Consider the following 18,609-nt stretch of genomic DNA (forward strand, 5'->3'; position numbering starts at 1 on the left):
AACTTATAATGTAAACCTTAAATATTTCAAGAGTCAACGTGTTGAAGAGACCTACACGAATACATGGTCAAATCATAATGGTACTCCTATGGATACATAAAACGGATAGGAAATAATTCACTCTAAAATTGTAGAAGACAAACTTGAAGCTTTGATTAGACCACCGCAAGCATGTCATTTGGTCTTCATTGTGTCGTTGTCCTACAAACCGATCCAATAAATTACAAAATCATCCCACGCTCTAGCCCAAAAACAATTTCCTTACCGCATAAATCATAATTCACAAAATCTATTTCCTAATTATTATTTTGTACTTTAACCGAATAGATGATGTGAATAATAACCCACCCGATATGCCACATTAAATTATTATTTTATTACATTTTAGTGTTGATTCAAACTATATGCTAAACATAGAAACACACCCAAAATAACCAGTGCTCCCCTCCCTTACTTGAATTAAAATGATCTACAGCTACAAGCCTACAGATCGAAAAAAAAATTCACAACAGCAGATCATCCCCAAAGAGGTAGAGCGGTCCACAGCCCAGCTGGGCTACAGCTCAAGCTCTGGAGTGCGTCCGTCCTATAGATGGGCAAGCTGGGCCTCTGTCGATACTCCAGCATCTGTCGATGCATACTTTCAGCTCTAGCTGGCTCAAGCACACAGCACACGTGTCACAGCCACTGCTGCTGGCTCTGTAGCTTCCTTGTCTGTTGGTAATTTCTTTAAAATAAAATAAAAAAATCACAACCAAAGCATACCTAAAAATAAAACATAAACAAAGCATAAATAAAAATATTCTCCAAGTTAATTGTTTAGGTTTATAAAAATATCCGCTCATTGTTTTTTGCAATAGCAGCCACTATTCACGTAAATAGTATTCTAGCCCCCCTTGACCTTTGCCATGGTGAATGTGTAAATCGCTCTTAGTGACTCAAAATCGTAATCGTGTAATAAACCGGATGATAGTAGAGTAATCTCAAAAGCCATTGTAGGACTCTGATTGCCATGGCAATAGAACCCTCATAATGGATGGATTCCTTCTTGTAATTGTTGTAATTGATCGCGATCTTTAAGACATGTTAAAGTAAACCTTTAAATTATTTCAAGATGAACCTTAACATATTCAAGACCTACACGTTTATATATTAAACTACCACCATTATACTTCAACCCTGGAACTTGAGTTATCCCTATCAATTTTGCTTTACTTCAAAAAGAGAAAAATAATAACATAATTAATTAGCAAAAAGCATCCATAATTCCTCATTTCTGTCCCAACTGTTACAAGATACAAATTTGATGCATAAAACAATGGAAAGTGAGGATAAAAAAAAAGAGAGAGAAAAGAATGCACAAATAGAAGTGGCTGGGAAATAATTCACTTTAATTAGACCACAGCAAGCATGTCATTTGGTCTTCATTGGGTCGTTGTCCTACAAACCGATCCAATAAATTACAAAATCATCCCATGCCCTGGCCCAAAAACAACTCCCTTACACATAACTCATAAGAATCCCAATTTGTACACTGATAATATTTTTCACTTGATCTGTAAAATGTAACTACAGCTACAAGCCTACAAGAAGCACATTCAAAAATAAATAAATAAATCACAACAGCAGATCATCCCCAAAGAGGTAGAGCAGTCTCTCGACAGCCCAGCTGGGCTGGGATCTGTGATCCCAGCTCAAGCTCTGGAGTTGGGATGACGTCAGCAAGGGTGTCCTACAGAGTGGGCAAGTCCTGTGGTTGTCATCATGATGATCATGATACTCCAGCCATCTGTCGATGCATTCTGTGTGGAACACGTGGCTGCAGTTCCTGAGCTCCCTCACCTGATCCTCCATCTCCAGCTGGCTCAAGCACACAGCACACGTGTCACAGCCACTGCTGCTGGCTCTGTAGCTTCCTTGTCTGTTGGTAATTTCTTCAAAGGTGGTCTGCACAAGGCAGTCTCTGATCAACTGGGTTGAAGAAGAAGCGCAAGAGGAAGGCACAGGAGGGTAGTTTTGTAATTCACCATGCTCTGCCTCCAGGAAATTGTAGCCATGGTCAGAAACAGAGGAGGAGGAGGAGGAGGAAGAAGAAGATAAGAGTCTTTGTCTGAGTCTGAGAGCCCAGTACAAAACCCATCTCATTAAGGCAATTACAAAAGCTGCTTTGTATAAAACATGGCTCACTATCAAGCCTGATGAGGACGAGTCTTCTTCAAACAAACCCATTGGAGCATATGCAAGCAATGAGCAGACCATACAAGCAAATTGAAACAGAGAGAACAGAGAAGAAGAAGAGCCAAAAACAGAGCAAAAGAAAACAGGGAAAACAGAGGAAGAAGAGAGAAAAGGGGAAGTTCTCAATGGCATCCAGCTTCTTTATAAAGACAGTGGATGTGAAGTGAATTGTAAAGAAGATGATGCGTGTGGGGCCCATTTGCTTCTTTTTACTTTCAAACTTTTTCTTTGATTTATTCAGGGAGTGCGGAGCTGCCACTGATTCGTCAGCAGGTCATTTGCTTTGTCATTGCGATTGTATTTGTGCGCATCTGAGTCAGTCACTTGGGTCGGTGGCTCTATCATTTAAATATTTCTTCTCTATTACTTTACTAGAAACATTAGGTACATAGAATTGGTTTATATAAATTTATAATACATCATCATTAAAGTTGAAAGCATGTGGGATCTGATCATAAGATTACAACCAACTTTGTTCTTTTCTTTTCTTTTCGTCTGTTGTTACTAGCCAACTATCGATCAAGCCTTCACGCTAGCATGAATGATTTTCAGTTATTGATGTGTGGTGACATTCACTACCACCAACAAATGAGTTACTCATATGTGATTATCAGTTGTTAATGCGTTGTGAAATTTACTCATGAATGATTATCAATTGTTAATGCGTTGTGAGATTCACCGCCATCATCACGAGTCAAGACTACTGAAATGCATAAAGGAATAGAAGTGGTGGAGACCTTTTTCTTTTGATAAGTAGCTTTTCATGAGACGAGACTATTGAAATGCATAAAGGAATAGAAGTGGTGGACCTTTTTCTTTTGATAAGTAGCTTTTTCATGAAACGGGAGCACGACCCAATTACATGTCTTAATTACCACCACGAAACCATCCTAGTCATATTCCACCAAAACGTACAACAATTCCAAATTTTCCCACTAGTTTTACCATGATTTGTGATAAGAACGCACTCCACATCTGACCGTTGCTTTATTTCTTACAACAGCATACTCAAACAAAAGTTGACTAAAGGTAGTTACCAAAGAAAAAGTTGACTAAAGGTGATGATGCTCTCTTACCTTTCAGCAAACACAAAGGACCAACCATACAAGCAAAAACTTAATTGCATGATTCGCATAAAAGGTGCAGGATAAGGTGATGCTCTGGTTTGATCCCCCTTTTTCCTATCACATCTTTACATACAGAGTTTGCCATTGCAAACAGAAGATGATTTTCAACAAGTTTTTCTCTTTCCCTACAGTACAGAGATAGCGTAAACTTTTTATCGCCTTGGAAGGGAACTCTTATTGGCACACTCCAAAATATCTTGTAGCCTGCATCCTTTGCCATGTGATCCATATATAACAGAAATCCATCAAGTAGTTTGTCAAAAGAATTTCTTGATTGGAAACAAATGACTTGTACACGTATCTTAAAAATGCATATATATCACTCTTTCAGACGATCTAGGGCCGCAGTTCTCATGCTCTTCTATCTTCTTCCATCTTCTGTCGCATCTTGTATTGGAGAGTGGCAGGAGCACAGTCCAATGGTGTTTCCCCTATAAATAAGAAGCAGTCAGTCAAGAGACGACCAAAGTGACACAATATGTGAACAACAGCTACTTACTTGCTACTACCAGTGCCCATCAATTGTTTCAAGCATATAAACTGAAGCATAATTCAAAGCTTCAGACACATTTGCAGTGTGTGTGGGATATCATACATTTTGTACTGGACATTCTCTATTCGTGCCATTATTTTACCTTGCCAAACAAAAAATTCAACTAAGTTCACATTCGAAGGGGACCAAGGAAAAATTACCCTGTGCATTCTTGTAGTCCAGGCTTGCTCCAGAGTCCATCAGGGCAAAAACTATCTCAGTTTGATTAAAGACTGCTGCCTGACATTAGTGTCACAAAAAGAACTCTTAGCATTGGAACCAATTATGAGAGAGAGAGAGAGAGAGAGAGAGAGAGAGAGAGAGAGAGATCATACTAAATGTAGCACAGAAAGTCCTTGCTTGTCATGGTAATTGGCATCAACACCCTGCCAAAATGATAGTGTTATTAAACCCACTTTTAAAATATTCATTTTACTCTCTAAATGTTAATACCTCACTCAGAAGCTTCTTGACAGCAGCAACATCACTATTCTTTATAGCTTCTCTCATACCCTAAGAACACACATAAAAAGAATCATTAATCATTATCTAGCGCAACTAAATTTCCTCTGCACAATTGTACCTTTGGTGACTAAATAGAAAATCAAAGTTTATACCTCCCCAGTGACTTCATAATCCATCTGGCTTTTATCAGAAATTCCGCTGTTCACTTGACCAAGATTGAAGACAGAACTGCAAAGTGTGTAGAAATAATTACAGACCACAACAGCGTGTAGTTTGGCACCAACATCACAAATTGCCAATTCACAATCAAGCAAAATGCAAAAACTTGTTTATCTATATCAATTAATCAAAGTTTAAAGATATAAGTAGATGGAATTGCCACATAAATCTAGCAGGAAAATACACAAAAACGAAAAACATGAATTCCCAAAATACGTGGAAATCAGCCAGAGTTAAGATCAAGTGTCAATATAGCACTGCTCCCTTTTTTTCTGATATTAGAATTTTCTAATCTCAATTCAGGTTTACAAGAATTGAGGTCTGGAGCTTCAAACTCCCAATTGCTAAATAAAAATGCTTCTCGATATCGTGAACAAATCACAAAGAAATCACATAGTAAATGTTGATTAAACTATTATCCATCATGTCAGGAGTAGCAGATATTGCAAACAAAACACCAGAGGCAACCTACCTATGTTTGCTGTTCGAAGTGGAAGCATTGGTTTTTAAAGTGGTTTCTGTCTTTTTTGGTCTTGGATTCAATCGAGGGACAGAGGTGGATACGGTTTTGCTCTGCCACAAACAAAAATATGACCTATGAAACACATGATGGCAAGGTGCAGAAGAAACATCCAAAGAAATTTGAGAATTCATACCTGCTGGGGAACCGCATCCACAGATGGAGCTGGAGCTTCACAAATACATAAAGGCATTCCACACTTGCATTCTGAAATGGCTGACACAGGTTGATACTCTACAGTTGGTTCAGCCTTTAAATCTACATCTGCACCAATGTCCAATCTAGAAACTGTAGCTGTTACAGCATCAACTCTGTCCGAAGATACATCACCTTTGGTAGATCTGTGCAAAAACAATATCCACAATGACCCCCAAAAATCCTTTAATAATTGAGAGAAGAAGAAAGAAGAAAAGGAAAAGAAATCCCCTGTAGCATTAACATGGCATAGGGTACCATATGTGAGCATAAACAAGATAGAAGGCGAAATAAAAATGGAACAAAGAATAAGGTGGCAACTTGTAAAGTGCTCAGTTGCGTGCTTTTTTAGCCACAGTGCAAAGTCAAGAGTAAGAAGTGCCTGTGTATATAAATAAAATAACTACACACTGTGGTGGATGGCATCCCATGAATCAGTAAGTATATAAGAAATCAAGATTTCACAAATGAGTACACTTGCATGATCCTTTTCAGGTTCTTTAGCCAATTATTGCCACTAAACCACCATTATCAATATGCCTTCTTCTTTCTACCATATTTCTGATTACATTCTAATTTTGCTATTTTTGGCAAAATAAAACCATCCTGCTTAATGGATGGCATGCCCTATTTATCCATGGCACTTCACTGGAGATGCTTCTACACTGCATGACTTAATACATAGTTTATCACTGGGTCTAAACCAAAGAAACCCCAAGGTGAAAATTGTCTATGACGTAGAAACAACAAGTTATATAATTATAAGTATGGGAAATGTTTAGGGTGCTGAATGGGTTGAAATAACAGAAAACAGGGTTTTACAATTCCAATAGGGAAAGCAAAGGGGGACATTCCATTCTGAGAGAAGAGATATATCCCAATCCAAGACACACCCAAACACTGAAAGGAGACTTCCATTCCATGATTCCGTCACACCTAACCCTAATGGTCTAGTAATACTTATGCACCAATTACTTAATAGACCAGTAGCCCTTGAATGTTTAACAAAGAAAAAACATTCACTTTTAGGACCAAGGCAATGAGATATATCCTGAATGATAGCTTTCTACTAAGAGTTGCCATCTGCTGCAACTACTCTCGAGTTTCTATTTTTAGTTGACTTGGTAGACTAAACCGCAAGCTCACCAAGATCAATTAAGTGTTCATTACAAATTCATGAGTCTTCAAGCAACATCAGTGAGTCATTTCCACCATCAATCAACTCTAGTATACAAAAGATATCAAAAGAAGAAAACAAAAGTTTCACGTTCTCAAGTTTCAATCAAATCCCATCATTGACAGCAAGAACTCACAAACATCAATGTACATAACAGACATTATCCATTTAGCGTTTATTTCTACTTAGAATGGTTGAATGAGAAAACCGAAAAAAGATATGATATACAGTTATACATACATATTTAAGTATGTATATTCTAAAAAGTTGAATGAAGAGTAATTTACCGAGAGGAGTCATTGAAACAATCACTGCAAACTCTAACAGTTGAATAAATGCCGAACTGTGGTAGAGCCTGAGTTTGCAAACAAAATCATGATTGCTCAATGAAAGTTCACCAATTGGTAAAATTGCTGCAAAGATAAATAAAGTTTTGAGTAAAACAAACACACCAGTTGGTTTGACGAATGTTCATGGCACAACGTCCGCCCACAAGATCGGCAATGATGCTGCATAAATCATAAGCTAAAGCATATCACGTTCAGATATGTAGAAGAAGAATGCAAAAGTAGGCTTCAAAGCTTGTAGCTTGCAGAAAGATGGTCAGTCAATATTGTCAATTGGAAAAGGCCCATTTGTGCATGCAAGAAGAATTGGATTGGTAATCAATCACCATTGACCATAACATATTAGATCATCACAAAAGAAGCCCCTTGGCCATCAACATCAAATTTTGAGCTAAGCAGCAAATAAAGTACAAAACTTTGAGATCCCAATGAAGCATGAAGAACCTTGGCAGTGAAAACTAAGTAATGGCATCAACAGAGCCTTTTGATTCTCGATTGAAAATAGAAATTAATTAATTTTATTGGCCTCAAAGTGTTGATGGGTCAAATGGGTACTCATAAATTCATTAAATTTTACTTCTTTCCATATATATACATAAATAAATAAATATAAATGTGAGAAAGAGAGAGGGAAATTGAAATGGGTACCCGTCGCCTGAAAGCGTTGAAGCTGCATTTGCAGACGTCGCAGCGTGGTGCTTCTTGGAAAGGAGGAGGCTCCATTTAATCACATACAATCGTGTAAAATGATCGAATTTTTTGAAACATGCAAATCAATCTTCAATTCATTGCTACCTCCACCATCGAGCACACATCATCCCGATTTTTCGATTCGATTCAGGCCTTTCCCGATCCAAAACTTTTATCCGACAGATTTCGGGTTACCCGCCTTGTTTAGATTCCGGTTTTTATTTTTATCTGTTATTTATTCTATTTTAATCTTGTTATTATTTTGGTTTTTAAAATATTTAATTTGAGATAAAAATATACATTAAATAATCACAACCGTCCAGAACCAGCAACGTATGGACGGCGAAGATCATTTCCAGATTCTGCACATTCTTTTTCCGAAGACATGTTTCAAATGAAACTTTTCATCTGAAAGCGAAATGCCATAATTTTGACATTTTACGCTAATCATATATATTATTTTTTAGTGAATATTCGATTGTTAATTTGAATTATTAATTCACGAATTTTATGATAATTATTATTTTTAGACTTTAAAAACATTACAAGTTAGATCCCCTTGACGAATTTTATGATAAGATTGACTACAATATGCATATGATTTTTTTTTTAATAACATAATTAATTTGTTAAAAAAATGGAACGCTTTATTAACTTAAACTGTCATATGAAAGTAACTCAAAATTATTATCGAGGGCGGGTTACCACAGTGGTTGTAGCTCTACTCTTTTCCCCTACTTGGCACCTATATGTAACCAAAATAAAATTAGGGAGTTTCATTAAAACACCCAAAATGAAATTATAAAAAAACCAACACCCAAAACACTTTATAAACACACCCAAAATCCATCATTATACACACTCAAAACCCATTTATAAACACACCCAAAAAATATACAATTGTTGATTTTGGATGTGTTTCTATGTTTAAATAGTATTTGAGTTTTTTTTATAAATACATGTCTAGAATTGAGTTTATTTATAAATTTGTAATAAAATTATATGAGTAATCTCTCTTCTTCTTTTTTTGTTGGGAAAGATTATTATGAGTAATCTCCAGACAACATATTTAGATTAGTTGGTGCCATCCAATTTTAATTACATCATCTATATTCTCGAACACTTCACCTAATTTGGATAACTCCACAATTTTAGAAAATGAAATTGTGACCACAAGATCGTGAGGCCCTAAAAACATCAACGGAGACAGATATGGTAAACTTTGAAAGAGCTTGGAAGGTCAGGTTGAGTTGTAATTAATGTTATTAAATTGTCGGGGCATCTGTTCTTTAACACGTGGGAGATTAAAAAAACAGTGAAATAATTGATGGTTGGTCACCGCTGGAAGCTTTTGAGCTGGTCCTCTCCTTGTGAAAGTTGTGAAGCAACAAAAAACTCTTGAGGAGCAAAGAAAGAAATGGAAGAAAAATCTCAAGCTGGTGATGTGAAGAATCCCCCAGAGATGGAGGAAAAGGTGGTTGGCCAAAGCCAGCCTATCAAAACAGAGGAAGAAGCAGCTAAAGAAAGGACCCATCTTCTTCCCATGATCTGCCCAACAACAGCAACAGCACCAGGTGAGCTCCATTTATGGCAGATACAGAAAATCAGGGCTGTTGGGTTTTTCTTCATTTGAATGAAAAAGCTTTGCTTTCATGTGTGTTTGAAAAGGGGCTCTCTCTCTCTCTCTCTTTCTCTGTTTGACTAACTTTTGGGTTTAAGAGAATTTGTTTCTGAGGTTTGTCAAACTAATGGAAAAAGGTGTATTATTGTAAATTGGGATTTTATTGCATAAGACAAAAAATTTAGCTTCACTAGTTTTATCTGCTTCTAAACATGGTCAATTTAGCTTTGTGAGCCCACAGTGTAAAGCACTATTCATCGTTGTTTTCCCACTGGTCTTCCAATGCTCTTCAGTTTGTTGGGTCGCAAAGTCCTGCTAAAGTCATGTGCTTGGATATGGTTTAGTTGAGATCTGATTTGTTGGTTTAGCAGCAAGTTGGAACTGTTGTGCTTTTTAATTTTCGAAGGCAGAATACATAGCAGATGAGTTAATAAGTTTTGATTTTTTCACCTTTTAAAGCAACTCTGTGAAACATTGTGCGGCTTCTTGAGTAACCACACCAATTTGTTACAACTAGACATGGTTTGCTCTTCAGAGATGGAAAAATCCAAACTTCTAGTTTGTGCTTCATAGACATGATAATACCTCCTTTTCATTTTATTTTTCTTTAAGTTTTAATCTTGTTTTCATATCTGTTTCTCCAAAGCTGCCTTTATTATCCTCTACCACTCCATCTCATCTTGGAGAAGATTTCCACCTTAGCTAAAACTTATTTGGAGGATAGAGGTGATGGGGGTGTGGAGAGGAGCTTTCCGGGTTAAGCTAGATCATGCCAGGCTGACTTGAAATTTGGTTTGTTGTTCTTTGTGTTTGAGTGCCAGAAAGATCATGCCGACTCAGCTTACCATCTTCTACGCTGGGAGTGTTAGCGTCTTTGATGCGGTTACTGCAGAAAAGGTTGGCTCTTTTCTATCCTTAATAACATAAGCAATTTCCATCTAACTCAACCATCTACGCGCTTGACATATTCTGTTCTGCACTTATTTGCGTGACAGGTTCGTGAACTTATGCTTATCGCAGCAGCTGATGCTGCAAATAAGACTGCTGATGTTAAGAATAGTGGGACAAGCGGTCCACCAAGTCCATTAGTTTGTACAGGGTCATCTTCGCTGCAAAACTCTGCTCCTGGTTCACCAGTGGTCCAGCCCTACCCTGATCAGAAGAGTACCATTTGCAAACTGCAAGCTGGTAAGAATTTCATTGCAATATTTATTGGCACAATTTTTTAAAAAAAAATTCCTAATGATGGCTTCATGATTTCTGCTTCAATGTTTCTGTTGTTTCAGAATTTCCCATAGCAAGGAGACACTCTCTTCAGCGCTTCCTGGAGAAGCGACGGGACAGGTGGGTACTGTGATTGGTTTTTTCTCTGGCACCACCATACCTAGGCCTTTGCACATCAATTTGTTTTTTTATTTGTATTTTTTATTCATTCTTGCAGGTTGGTCAGCAAGAATCCATATCCTACTTCACCCGCAACACAGGTGGATGACGATGCTAAAATTAACCTCAGCAATAATGCCTCTCCAGGTTTGGGTTGCTTCAAACAATCTGCCATGGTGAAGGAGGAAATACAACCAAGTTCTGCTACTGCCTACCCAGCTTGAACTAATAACAAAAATTTCACTGGATCATGTGGAACGTTTTATCTTTATTTTTAGTCTCGGCATTGCTATCGTACTTTCGCAAAGACCTACGTTTAACTGGTGATTATTATGTTTGACGTGCCTGTTCACATAATCGGGGCTCACATGCGTACAAGTTCTCAGTCGATTTGACACAAAATGAAAGCTCATATGATAGATTGGTGATTTTGTGTTCAATTGCTGATGGAGAATTTGTAAACATGTTTGTTTGCCCCGTTTATGCCAAGGCATTTAAACTGCATTCGGATTTGTATTGTGTAGCATGACTGTTTGTTTATGACATTGTAAACTTGCCTAGAACTAATGACAAACTATTTGGTGTTAACTCGGTCGTGTGGTGAATATTGAGTTCGGCTGCTTCTTGTGAAAAATATTGGTAAAATAAAATCATGCAATCATACTGGAACAAACCTCCCATATCGCCATAGTTATTTTGCATCAGCCTGGGTGGAAGGAAGTTGCACTGTTTTTTTTTATCAACTGAGCGTTGCATGCATCCCATTTTATGATGCAGTTATGTCTGGAAAGTCTACAAGCTGTGATATAAACAAGAATTTTTTATCCACAAGAAAAAACCAATGTCGAATTCAACTCGAGCAGCTTAATTTCATTTTCCTTCATCGGATTCAAATTTTGAAAGGTAAATGACGATAGTTGAATTCCCATTATAGGTGGAAAATGCTAGGAAACCAATTTTCACGACCAAAAGCTTGTTTCTTTAATAGGGAACAGTGCAAAAAAATAAAAAACGCATACACATGGAGATGCTTAAGCACACAAAATTTATCAGTGTATTGTCGATTGAACTTTTCGAGCTTTCAAACACCACATCCTACAATACAAAGTCCACATTGACTTTTTCAAAAGCTAATACTGATATCAAATACCAGATATTAGCAACAAAAAAGGAAAACAAAAAACAAAAGAAAAAGGACTCAAATACCAGACGGTAACTCACATTATTACTCTCTAACTTACATATGCATTTTTCAGTGCATACCACGTAGAATTCCATGTAAGTAGCCACCGGTCATTACAAGTGACACAAGAGATACAACACCGGCTGGAAAAACCTTCCCTGACTTCTTGAAGCGAGAGCCCATCACTCCCAGAAGGGCAGCAGACAACCCTGGAGGTAGGGAGAAAATGAAGACTAAATTAAGGTTGAACAAATATAAGAAATTAAACTGCACTTGCAAAGAGAGAGAGAGAATAGATGCAAAGGGGAACTAGTTAGGGTACCACAAAAACTAGGACACCCATGAACATTGTAGTATCTAATAGTAAAAATTAGTGCACCAGCAATCGAATGCCAACTATTTTTCTTTTTTCTTTTCTTTCTATTTAGGCATGCATCTATCACCACTCTTTATTTATCCATTAAAATCTTTTGTCCCCTTAGGCAAATACAGAGGGATGAACTTGTAGATAAAGACTTTATCAAAGGGGGATGGGATAACCAATGTGGGTTGTTTATCGAAGCACTCTCAACTAATATAATAACTAATTACAGAAGCATGTGTTGTAACTAACATAATGGTATAGTTCTTACAGAAACAACCGGACCTGTACTTTGAAAGCAAAATTTGGTTTTCTCTGATAAGTCTCGATAGTTTATCATATTCATACAGCTAATTAAAATGGAAATCTAAAAATTGTCAGTATTTATTAGGATCAGACTATTGAAAATGTGTTATGAGGGAGAATATACGGGAGAACCATTGAAGTGGGTATAAAGAAAAGAGAATCTAGCAATGGACTACTGTAGAAACTAGCAAAACAAGTACAGGAAATTTTGAGAGTGTGATGATCGCTTACCAAGCCCAATAGATGATGCAAAAACTGGTCTTACGGGAAGCTCAGTAGAAACATAAACGAGTAAGGCCGCTGATAATCCCCCTGCCAACAGTGACTTCTGGCTGCCACTCTTCAAGAAGCCCATGAGGCCACCCACTGTCACAAAAATCAACTGTGAGATCCCAGTACAATTGATACCATCAAGAACTGGACATAATACACTGGTATGTTCATATGGATGATTGCTATCCATTAGATAGTTAATTGATTACAGGATTTTTTCGATGCAATCCCTAGGTCTCGGGACACAAGAAGCTAGTTGGATGTACGGAACTAAGCAGGTCATTTGCAGACTTTGCTTGAGGAAAACCTTCAAAAACTTCCCAACTAAAAGATAATTTTCTAGACTAAGTCATCTTTATATTTAATCTATACATAAAAGAAAAAAAGATTTGAACTTGGAAACACAAAGTCTTCCTACCAGAACCATCAAATAGACGGGACCAATCCAGAACTGTACAGCCAAATCAGAGATCACCAATAAAATTGGAAACCACCCTGTTACACTATTTGAGATAAACCCCAAAGTTCTATACTTTACAAGCACAACTGAAGGCCTTAAGGCTCATAAATTAGCCACAATAACAAGAACAACAAATTTGTAACTCCATAGGCATTTTCTAACTATTGTAGCTTTAAGGCAACAAAATATAGCTGGACTGGAACAGCCTTCGATTCAATATAATACAAGATGAAATTTTTACAAGCTAGAAAAGAAAAGCAAAGTAATTTGATTACCTCCAACAAGAGCAGCATATCCTAGAGTTAGTTTCTGAGACATTGACATCCCTTTCTTCTCTCTCTTCTCTTCCGGTCCCTCCTCTCCCTCGCCTTTATCGTCACTATTATCACCTCCACCGCCTCCGCCGCCGCCACCTCTACCACCGAAGTCACCTCCACCGCCTCCGCCGCCGGTAGCTGGTTCGATGCCGATATCCTTGATACCCGAGTCAACAGTGAATATAGTGGAAGATTTGGTGTCAGAGACAACCCCAAGCTTCTGAATTGATGCGTGCCTCAACAAAAGAGCGTTATCAGAGGAAGCCCCAAATCCCCGATAGCTGAGATTGTTGTGTTGTAGGCGTCGGGCTGGAGAAATGGAGGTGTTTAGGTTGTGTAAAGCTCCAATTTTAGGGCGTAGAACAAGCGAGGACTGAGAAACGCAGTCTGCCATGTGTGATGTCAGTGAGAGAGTTTTTTACTTCGCCTTTTGTTGCTTCTCGGTTCTTCGTTTGGCTTCGTGGGAACTACTAGTCTCCACTACTACTACACGTGGGAAGTTGGCCAAAAAAGGTAAAAAGAAAGAAAAACTCTATAATATTTTCCTATTAAATAATAAATGAAAATACACACATATTTTTTTCTCAAGAGCCTCAAAGTCAAAAGTCACAACAAAATTTGCAATGCCCAAGTTGGTATTTGAGAAAAAGGTTATTGTATTGAATTGATACTTGATGCTTGTTTGGTTGACCAAAAAAAAAATACTTGATGCTTGTTTGCTATGTCAAATGGCCATTCAATAAGTTGAACATTAGTTTGAAATTGTATAAGTTAACAAAAGTTTGATATTGCTCCGTTGAACTCGAATTCGAACCCCTCTTCTTATATTACATGGCTTAATAGAAGATTAATTTCTACCTTATATCATGTCATCTTGAATGTAAATTTTGTTTTCACTATATTATTGTTCACTGTTAATTAAAAACATAGATTCAAAATTCACCAAAAAAGTTGACCTTATCAATCTTATTGTTATTAAAAAAAAAAATTGGCCATAAAACAATTTCGACCTCATCAATATTATTGAGCCCAAGCCCAATTACTCAGGCTGAAAATGTCACCAGGCCCATGATGAATCCTCCTCACAATTCCAGTAGAACAGAAACAGCTATGCGCCAGAGAAGTCCGACACGAATCTACAGATCCTGTGTTTCCCTTTCCGCCAATTGAATATGCAGCGGCGAGAGCGCGCCTATTCGATCCTTGAATAGATAAAAATCAGGTCGACCCAATTGGGTTTTTGCTGAAGTAACATGGGACGAAGAATAATGGAATGGGCAGCTCGGTCTGATTACATGGGCGGCATTCCAAGGAAGATGGTGATCATGGCGGTGGGGGGTTTGGCAAAGGCCGCCGTCTCTTTGCTCAACAACACCACTGTTCACAATGCCGATACACTCCTTCGTCTGGTTCGGTCTCGGCCTCCTGGTGTACCACTCGTCACTGTTAGCAACCACATGTCCACCATGGATGACCCTTTGTTGTGGGGTTTCAAGGGCTTTCCCATCACGGATGCGAAATTGTCTCGGTGGGCTTTGGCTGCCGAGGACATTTGTTTCAAAAGTTCAATGCTTTCTTACTTCTTCAGACTTGGTAAGGTGAATTTTCTTTCATGGTTTGATTTTGGATTTAGTTATAGATTCTGATATGGTAAGTTGTACAGGGAAGTGCATACCAATTACACGGGGTGGTGGCATTTATCAAGAACACATGAACGAAGCTCTTGAGCGTTTAAGTGAAGGAGAATGGGTAATCACTTCATATTGTTAATTGTTTTTCTTGTCTAGTTTCGATTATTGAGCACTGGTGGGAGCTACTCAATGTTATTTAGAATGTGAATCTGCCAAATCTGGTGGCAGATTTGTCTGCTTTTTCTTCCACGACGAGACATTGCATAGCTCACTCACCTGAGATTATATGAAGTTTGGAATTTTTTGGTTGATGGGTTCTTCGAAGAGTCGTTTGTAGTTTTGTGGAATGAAATTTTACCTTATAAAATCATTAGTTTTGAAAAGTTGTTGGCTTTTGTTGTAAAGTATAATTCTTTGATATTTATGCTAAACCTTTTAGTTATTCAAGTTCAAACTTTTAAATCTCTGATGAGCAGTTGCATACATTTCCAGAAGGAAAAGTGTCCCAGGAAGATGCACCTATTAGACGATTGAAATGGGGAACTGCTAGTCTCATTGCTCGTGCTCCTGTAACCCCTATAGTTTTACCGATTGTCCATACTGGTTTTGAACAGGTAATTTACTCTACTTAGGATTCTTCCACTTTATCTGGACTTATCTTTCAATCAATTCCATATATTTCTTTTAAGATTTTGACTACATTGTTATAAGATGTTAGTGAACTGCTAAGATGGCAACCTACCCCTCCCCGCTCTCCCCACTGAAAATGTTTCTGTGACATGATTTCCATACAGTGCATTTGTACAACAGTATCACAAGTCAGATTTAATGGTTTTTTTCATTCTCTGTGAAAAGTATGAAATGAACTTGGGAATCACTTTGCATCCATTAAACACAATGGTTGTTGTTTGATTTCAGATTTTCATTTCTTTGTTATTTATCTTTTTATGTCATAAATGATAAACATATGTCTTTTTGCATCCAACATACTCTTGTCATATAATATAGTCAGGTCCTGATGATTTGACTTAGCACTTGAGCTATGACATTGTGATCTGACATCCAAATGACTAACTGTCTAGTTCTGTGAATGATTGCTACACCGAAGTGTTAGCGTTACATTTTATGGGATAGTAGAATTTCCTTGTGACTGGAATTGGACCTTATTGATGTGGCAGTTAAAATGTTTCTATTATGCATTTAATATGTCATAAAATTTGCACTACTGAATTATGGTTTTCCAAGGATGTTGAGGTTATCAAAAGCACACTGCTGATATTGCGAACTTCTTTTATGCAATGTAATGATTTTATCCAATTTTTGGTATGCATGTCCAGCTCTTTGAAGTCCTGGACAATGATGTAAATAAACAGCGGCATTCATGTGGCAGAACTTTATCCATCTATGTAAAAGGAAAAATATATATTTAGCCTTAAATTTATGCTTCATATTTATTAGAATCTGATGATGGATCTTCTGTGGCCCATTTGTTCAATTTTGCTAATTTCACATTGGTCACTGTTTGAATTTGCAGGTGATGCCTGAGAACTTTTATCGTGGTAAAAGGCCTCCTTTTCCATTATGGAATAAGAATATTAAGATAATTGTTGGCGAGCCAATGGAACTTGACCTTCCTAAAATGAGGCAGATGGCAATGTCTCTGTCTCGTAATATTTCACATCCTACTTTAGGATGGCCAAGCACTTGCCCCGGTGGTCTGGATGAGGCAGCACAAAGATGTCTGTACATTGCAATTTCAGAGAAAATCCAAAATGTCATGGAGACCTTGCGAACTTTTGCTAGAAGTTTTTCAAAGTCAAAAGATCAAAATCTTTGCTAGTTTAAGTTATGATGCGAAGTATGTCCAACAATAGGAAAATTGCATTTTGGGTTCAGCAGTGTCCATCTTGAGATGTATCGATAAATGAGGAACATATCTCTTTACTCCAGAGTTCAATCGGCATTCCGAATCTATTTAAGGAACAGAAACCTGCCGGCTTCATTCTATGGCACTACAGAGATGAGTTTAATTGTGATTTGTAGTTGATTTTATAAGACTTGTATTCTTTTTATGAATTTCGCATCATTGTCCATTTTGTAGTTGGTTTTAAGACTTGTATTCTTCTGTGAAACTCATATGTATTCTTGTCCAGTGGAGAGAAACATTAGTGTACCATTAAGCTTAAATATTGCCCAAGGAATAGAATATTAGTTTAGCCGCGCGGCTATACGAATATAGCCGACCGGCTATACGAAATAGATAGAATATTTTACGAGTATAGCCGACCGGTTATACTCTGAATATTTTTAGAGTATAGATAGATATTTTAGCCGCTCGGCTATACTTTGTGAATAGATATTTTAAAACATAGCCGCTCGGCTATACTTTTTGAATAGATATTTTAAAGATATAGCCGCTCGGCAATACACCGCTATACCCGTTGAGAGTATAGCCGCGCGGCTATACTCAGCTATACTGAAGTAATATAATTTATTAAGTTCATATTTATTTATACTGCTATTTGGAATAAACAATAGAGAATATTGTTCAATGGAGCTTGGATACTACAAGTTACAGTATTGCCTTTTCTAAATCATAACTGCACCATTGGAGTTGAGAAGCTGGTGTTTGCAGTAATTTGAACTTTTTTTTCTTCTTTTTTCGGTGTATTGTTGAAGAAGAAGGGTGAGTGAGTGTGTGTCACAGCAACACTTGACTATACACTATCTAAAGAATGTCTTTTCTTTTAAGAAAAAGAAGGTTAGCATGTGGAGTCATGCCACATGTTGATCCACATTTTGGCCAAGCTTTTGTTGTTGTTGTTGCACATGCTTCGTAGGCTTGTCCCAGACACAAGGAATGGAATCTGTGTTTTAGATACTAAGATATGAGGAATTGGGCAGGAGTTGAAAACAAAGGAAGCAAACCAGGCAAAAATTTGATCCTCCCTAAAGCATCAACTAAACCCTACACACACAGGCCCTGGAAACTGTTTAGCACATGGAACTGAATGATAATAAAATAATTGGTTCTAAAAGGTAATGATTTCTGTTTGCTTAAAACAAAAGTTATCATCATTGTTGGAGGGGAAAATTGTTGCCTTAACGGAAACTTTAGTTCTGGCCTTGCTGTCTAAAAAGCAGAAAAAAAAAAAAAAAAGGGGCCTTCCTTACCTGCTGCTATAAATTATTTGGTGTAGTGCAGGTGGTTGCTTTTACTTGTTTGTTCTTATTAGCCCCATTTGAGACTTGACACTGCTCCTCAACTTTCCCATGATTCTCTTTATTGCAATTTAAGCTCCCTGACCTGTTCTGGTTTCATTGTTTATTGTTGGCCTTTCAACATTTTATATAGAAAATATGGAGAAAAAAAGAGGCAATAAATAGTTGTATCAAATATGACTTGATGATCCCTCCCTCCCTATTGCTAAGTCAATCAAGTGGCAATTCTCGTGAGATGTATTAACTCTTCTACATTTGGCATTAGCCGGCATGGCCGGCTCTTGTGCAGTCATAGGCATAGTTTGGCTATTTCCATAAAAACATTAGGGTTTATTAAAAGCA

General features: G+C 37.4%; 5 protein-coding genes across 8 annotated transcripts; 2 read left to right on the forward strand and 3 right to left on the reverse strand.

Moving 5' to 3' along the window:
• Positions 1-1,370: 1,370 nt before the first annotated feature.
• On the reverse strand, positions 1,371-2,465 carry LOC103340495 (uncharacterized). Its single transcript, XM_016796504.2, has one exon. It carries the CDS (start codon positions 2,368-2,370, stop codon positions 1,618-1,620), a length of 753 nt encoding a protein of 250 aa, XP_016651990.2. The 5' UTR covers positions 2,371-2,465; the 3' UTR covers positions 1,371-1,617.
• An 876-nt stretch (positions 2,466-3,341) lies between these two features.
• On the reverse strand, positions 3,342-7,743 carry LOC103340494 (Ankyrin repeat family protein). Of its 2 annotated transcripts, none has more exons than XM_008243913.3 (10): positions 7,469-7,743; positions 6,926-6,982; positions 6,761-6,828; positions 5,238-5,442; positions 5,054-5,154; positions 4,515-4,590; positions 4,351-4,410; positions 4,233-4,283; positions 4,059-4,137; positions 3,342-3,796 (listed from the first exon to the last, which is right to left on the reverse strand). In XM_008243913.3, exons 1-10 carry the CDS (start codon positions 7,541-7,543, stop codon positions 3,717-3,719), a joined length of 852 nt encoding a protein of 283 aa, XP_008242135.2. In that variant the 5' UTR covers positions 7,544-7,743; the 3' UTR covers positions 3,342-3,716. The 2 variants fall into 2 exon arrangements, with proteins under 2 accessions (XP_008242135.2, XP_088898764.1); XM_089042638.1 differs by having other exon boundaries at positions 6,926-6,998; positions 7,469-7,577.
• A 1,063-nt stretch (positions 7,744-8,806) lies between these two features.
• LOC103340493 (protein TIFY 3B) lies at positions 8,807-11,102 on the forward strand. 3 transcript variants are annotated; one of them, XM_008243912.2, is made up of 5 exons: positions 8,807-9,084; positions 9,953-10,028; positions 10,127-10,319; positions 10,418-10,475; positions 10,573-11,102. In XM_008243912.2, exons 2-5 carry the CDS (start codon positions 9,960-9,962, stop codon positions 10,736-10,738), a joined length of 486 nt encoding a protein of 161 aa, XP_008242134.2. In that variant the 5' UTR covers positions 8,807-9,084; positions 9,953-9,959; the 3' UTR covers positions 10,739-11,102. The 3 variants fall into 3 exon arrangements, with proteins under 3 accessions (XP_008242134.2, XP_088898583.1, XP_008242133.2); XM_089042457.1 differs by having other exon boundaries at positions 8,822-9,084; positions 9,967-10,028; XM_008243911.3 differs by having other exon boundaries at positions 8,844-9,084; positions 9,947-10,028.
• Positions 11,103-11,545: 443 nt separating this feature from the next.
• LOC103340492 (protein FATTY ACID EXPORT 2, chloroplastic) lies at positions 11,546-13,889 on the reverse strand. The gene is made up of 3 exons (XM_008243910.3): positions 13,373-13,889; positions 12,596-12,730; positions 11,546-11,906 (listed from the first exon to the last, which is right to left on the reverse strand). The coding sequence occupies exons 1-3, from the start codon at positions 13,806-13,808 to the stop codon at positions 11,767-11,769; spliced, it is 711 nt and encodes a 236-aa protein (XP_008242132.1). The 5' UTR covers positions 13,809-13,889; the 3' UTR covers positions 11,546-11,766.
• Positions 13,890-14,497: 608 nt separating this feature from the next.
• On the forward strand, positions 14,498-17,251 carry LOC103340491 (Phospholipid/glycerol acyltransferase family protein). Its single transcript, XM_008243908.3, has 4 exons — positions 14,498-15,007; positions 15,078-15,163; positions 15,522-15,659; positions 16,580-17,251. The coding sequence occupies exons 1-4, from the start codon at positions 14,668-14,670 to the stop codon at positions 16,883-16,885; spliced, it is 870 nt and encodes a 289-aa protein (XP_008242130.1). The 5' UTR covers positions 14,498-14,667; the 3' UTR covers positions 16,886-17,251.
• Positions 17,252-18,609: the final 1,358 nt, after the last annotated feature.

The sequence above is a fragment of the Prunus mume genome, linkage group LG8, assembly GCF_029339155.1.
Source record: "Prunus mume cultivar Tortuosa linkage group LG8, ASM2933915v1, whole genome shotgun sequence".
NCBI lineage: Eukaryota > Viridiplantae > Streptophyta > Magnoliopsida > Rosales > Rosaceae > Prunus > Prunus mume.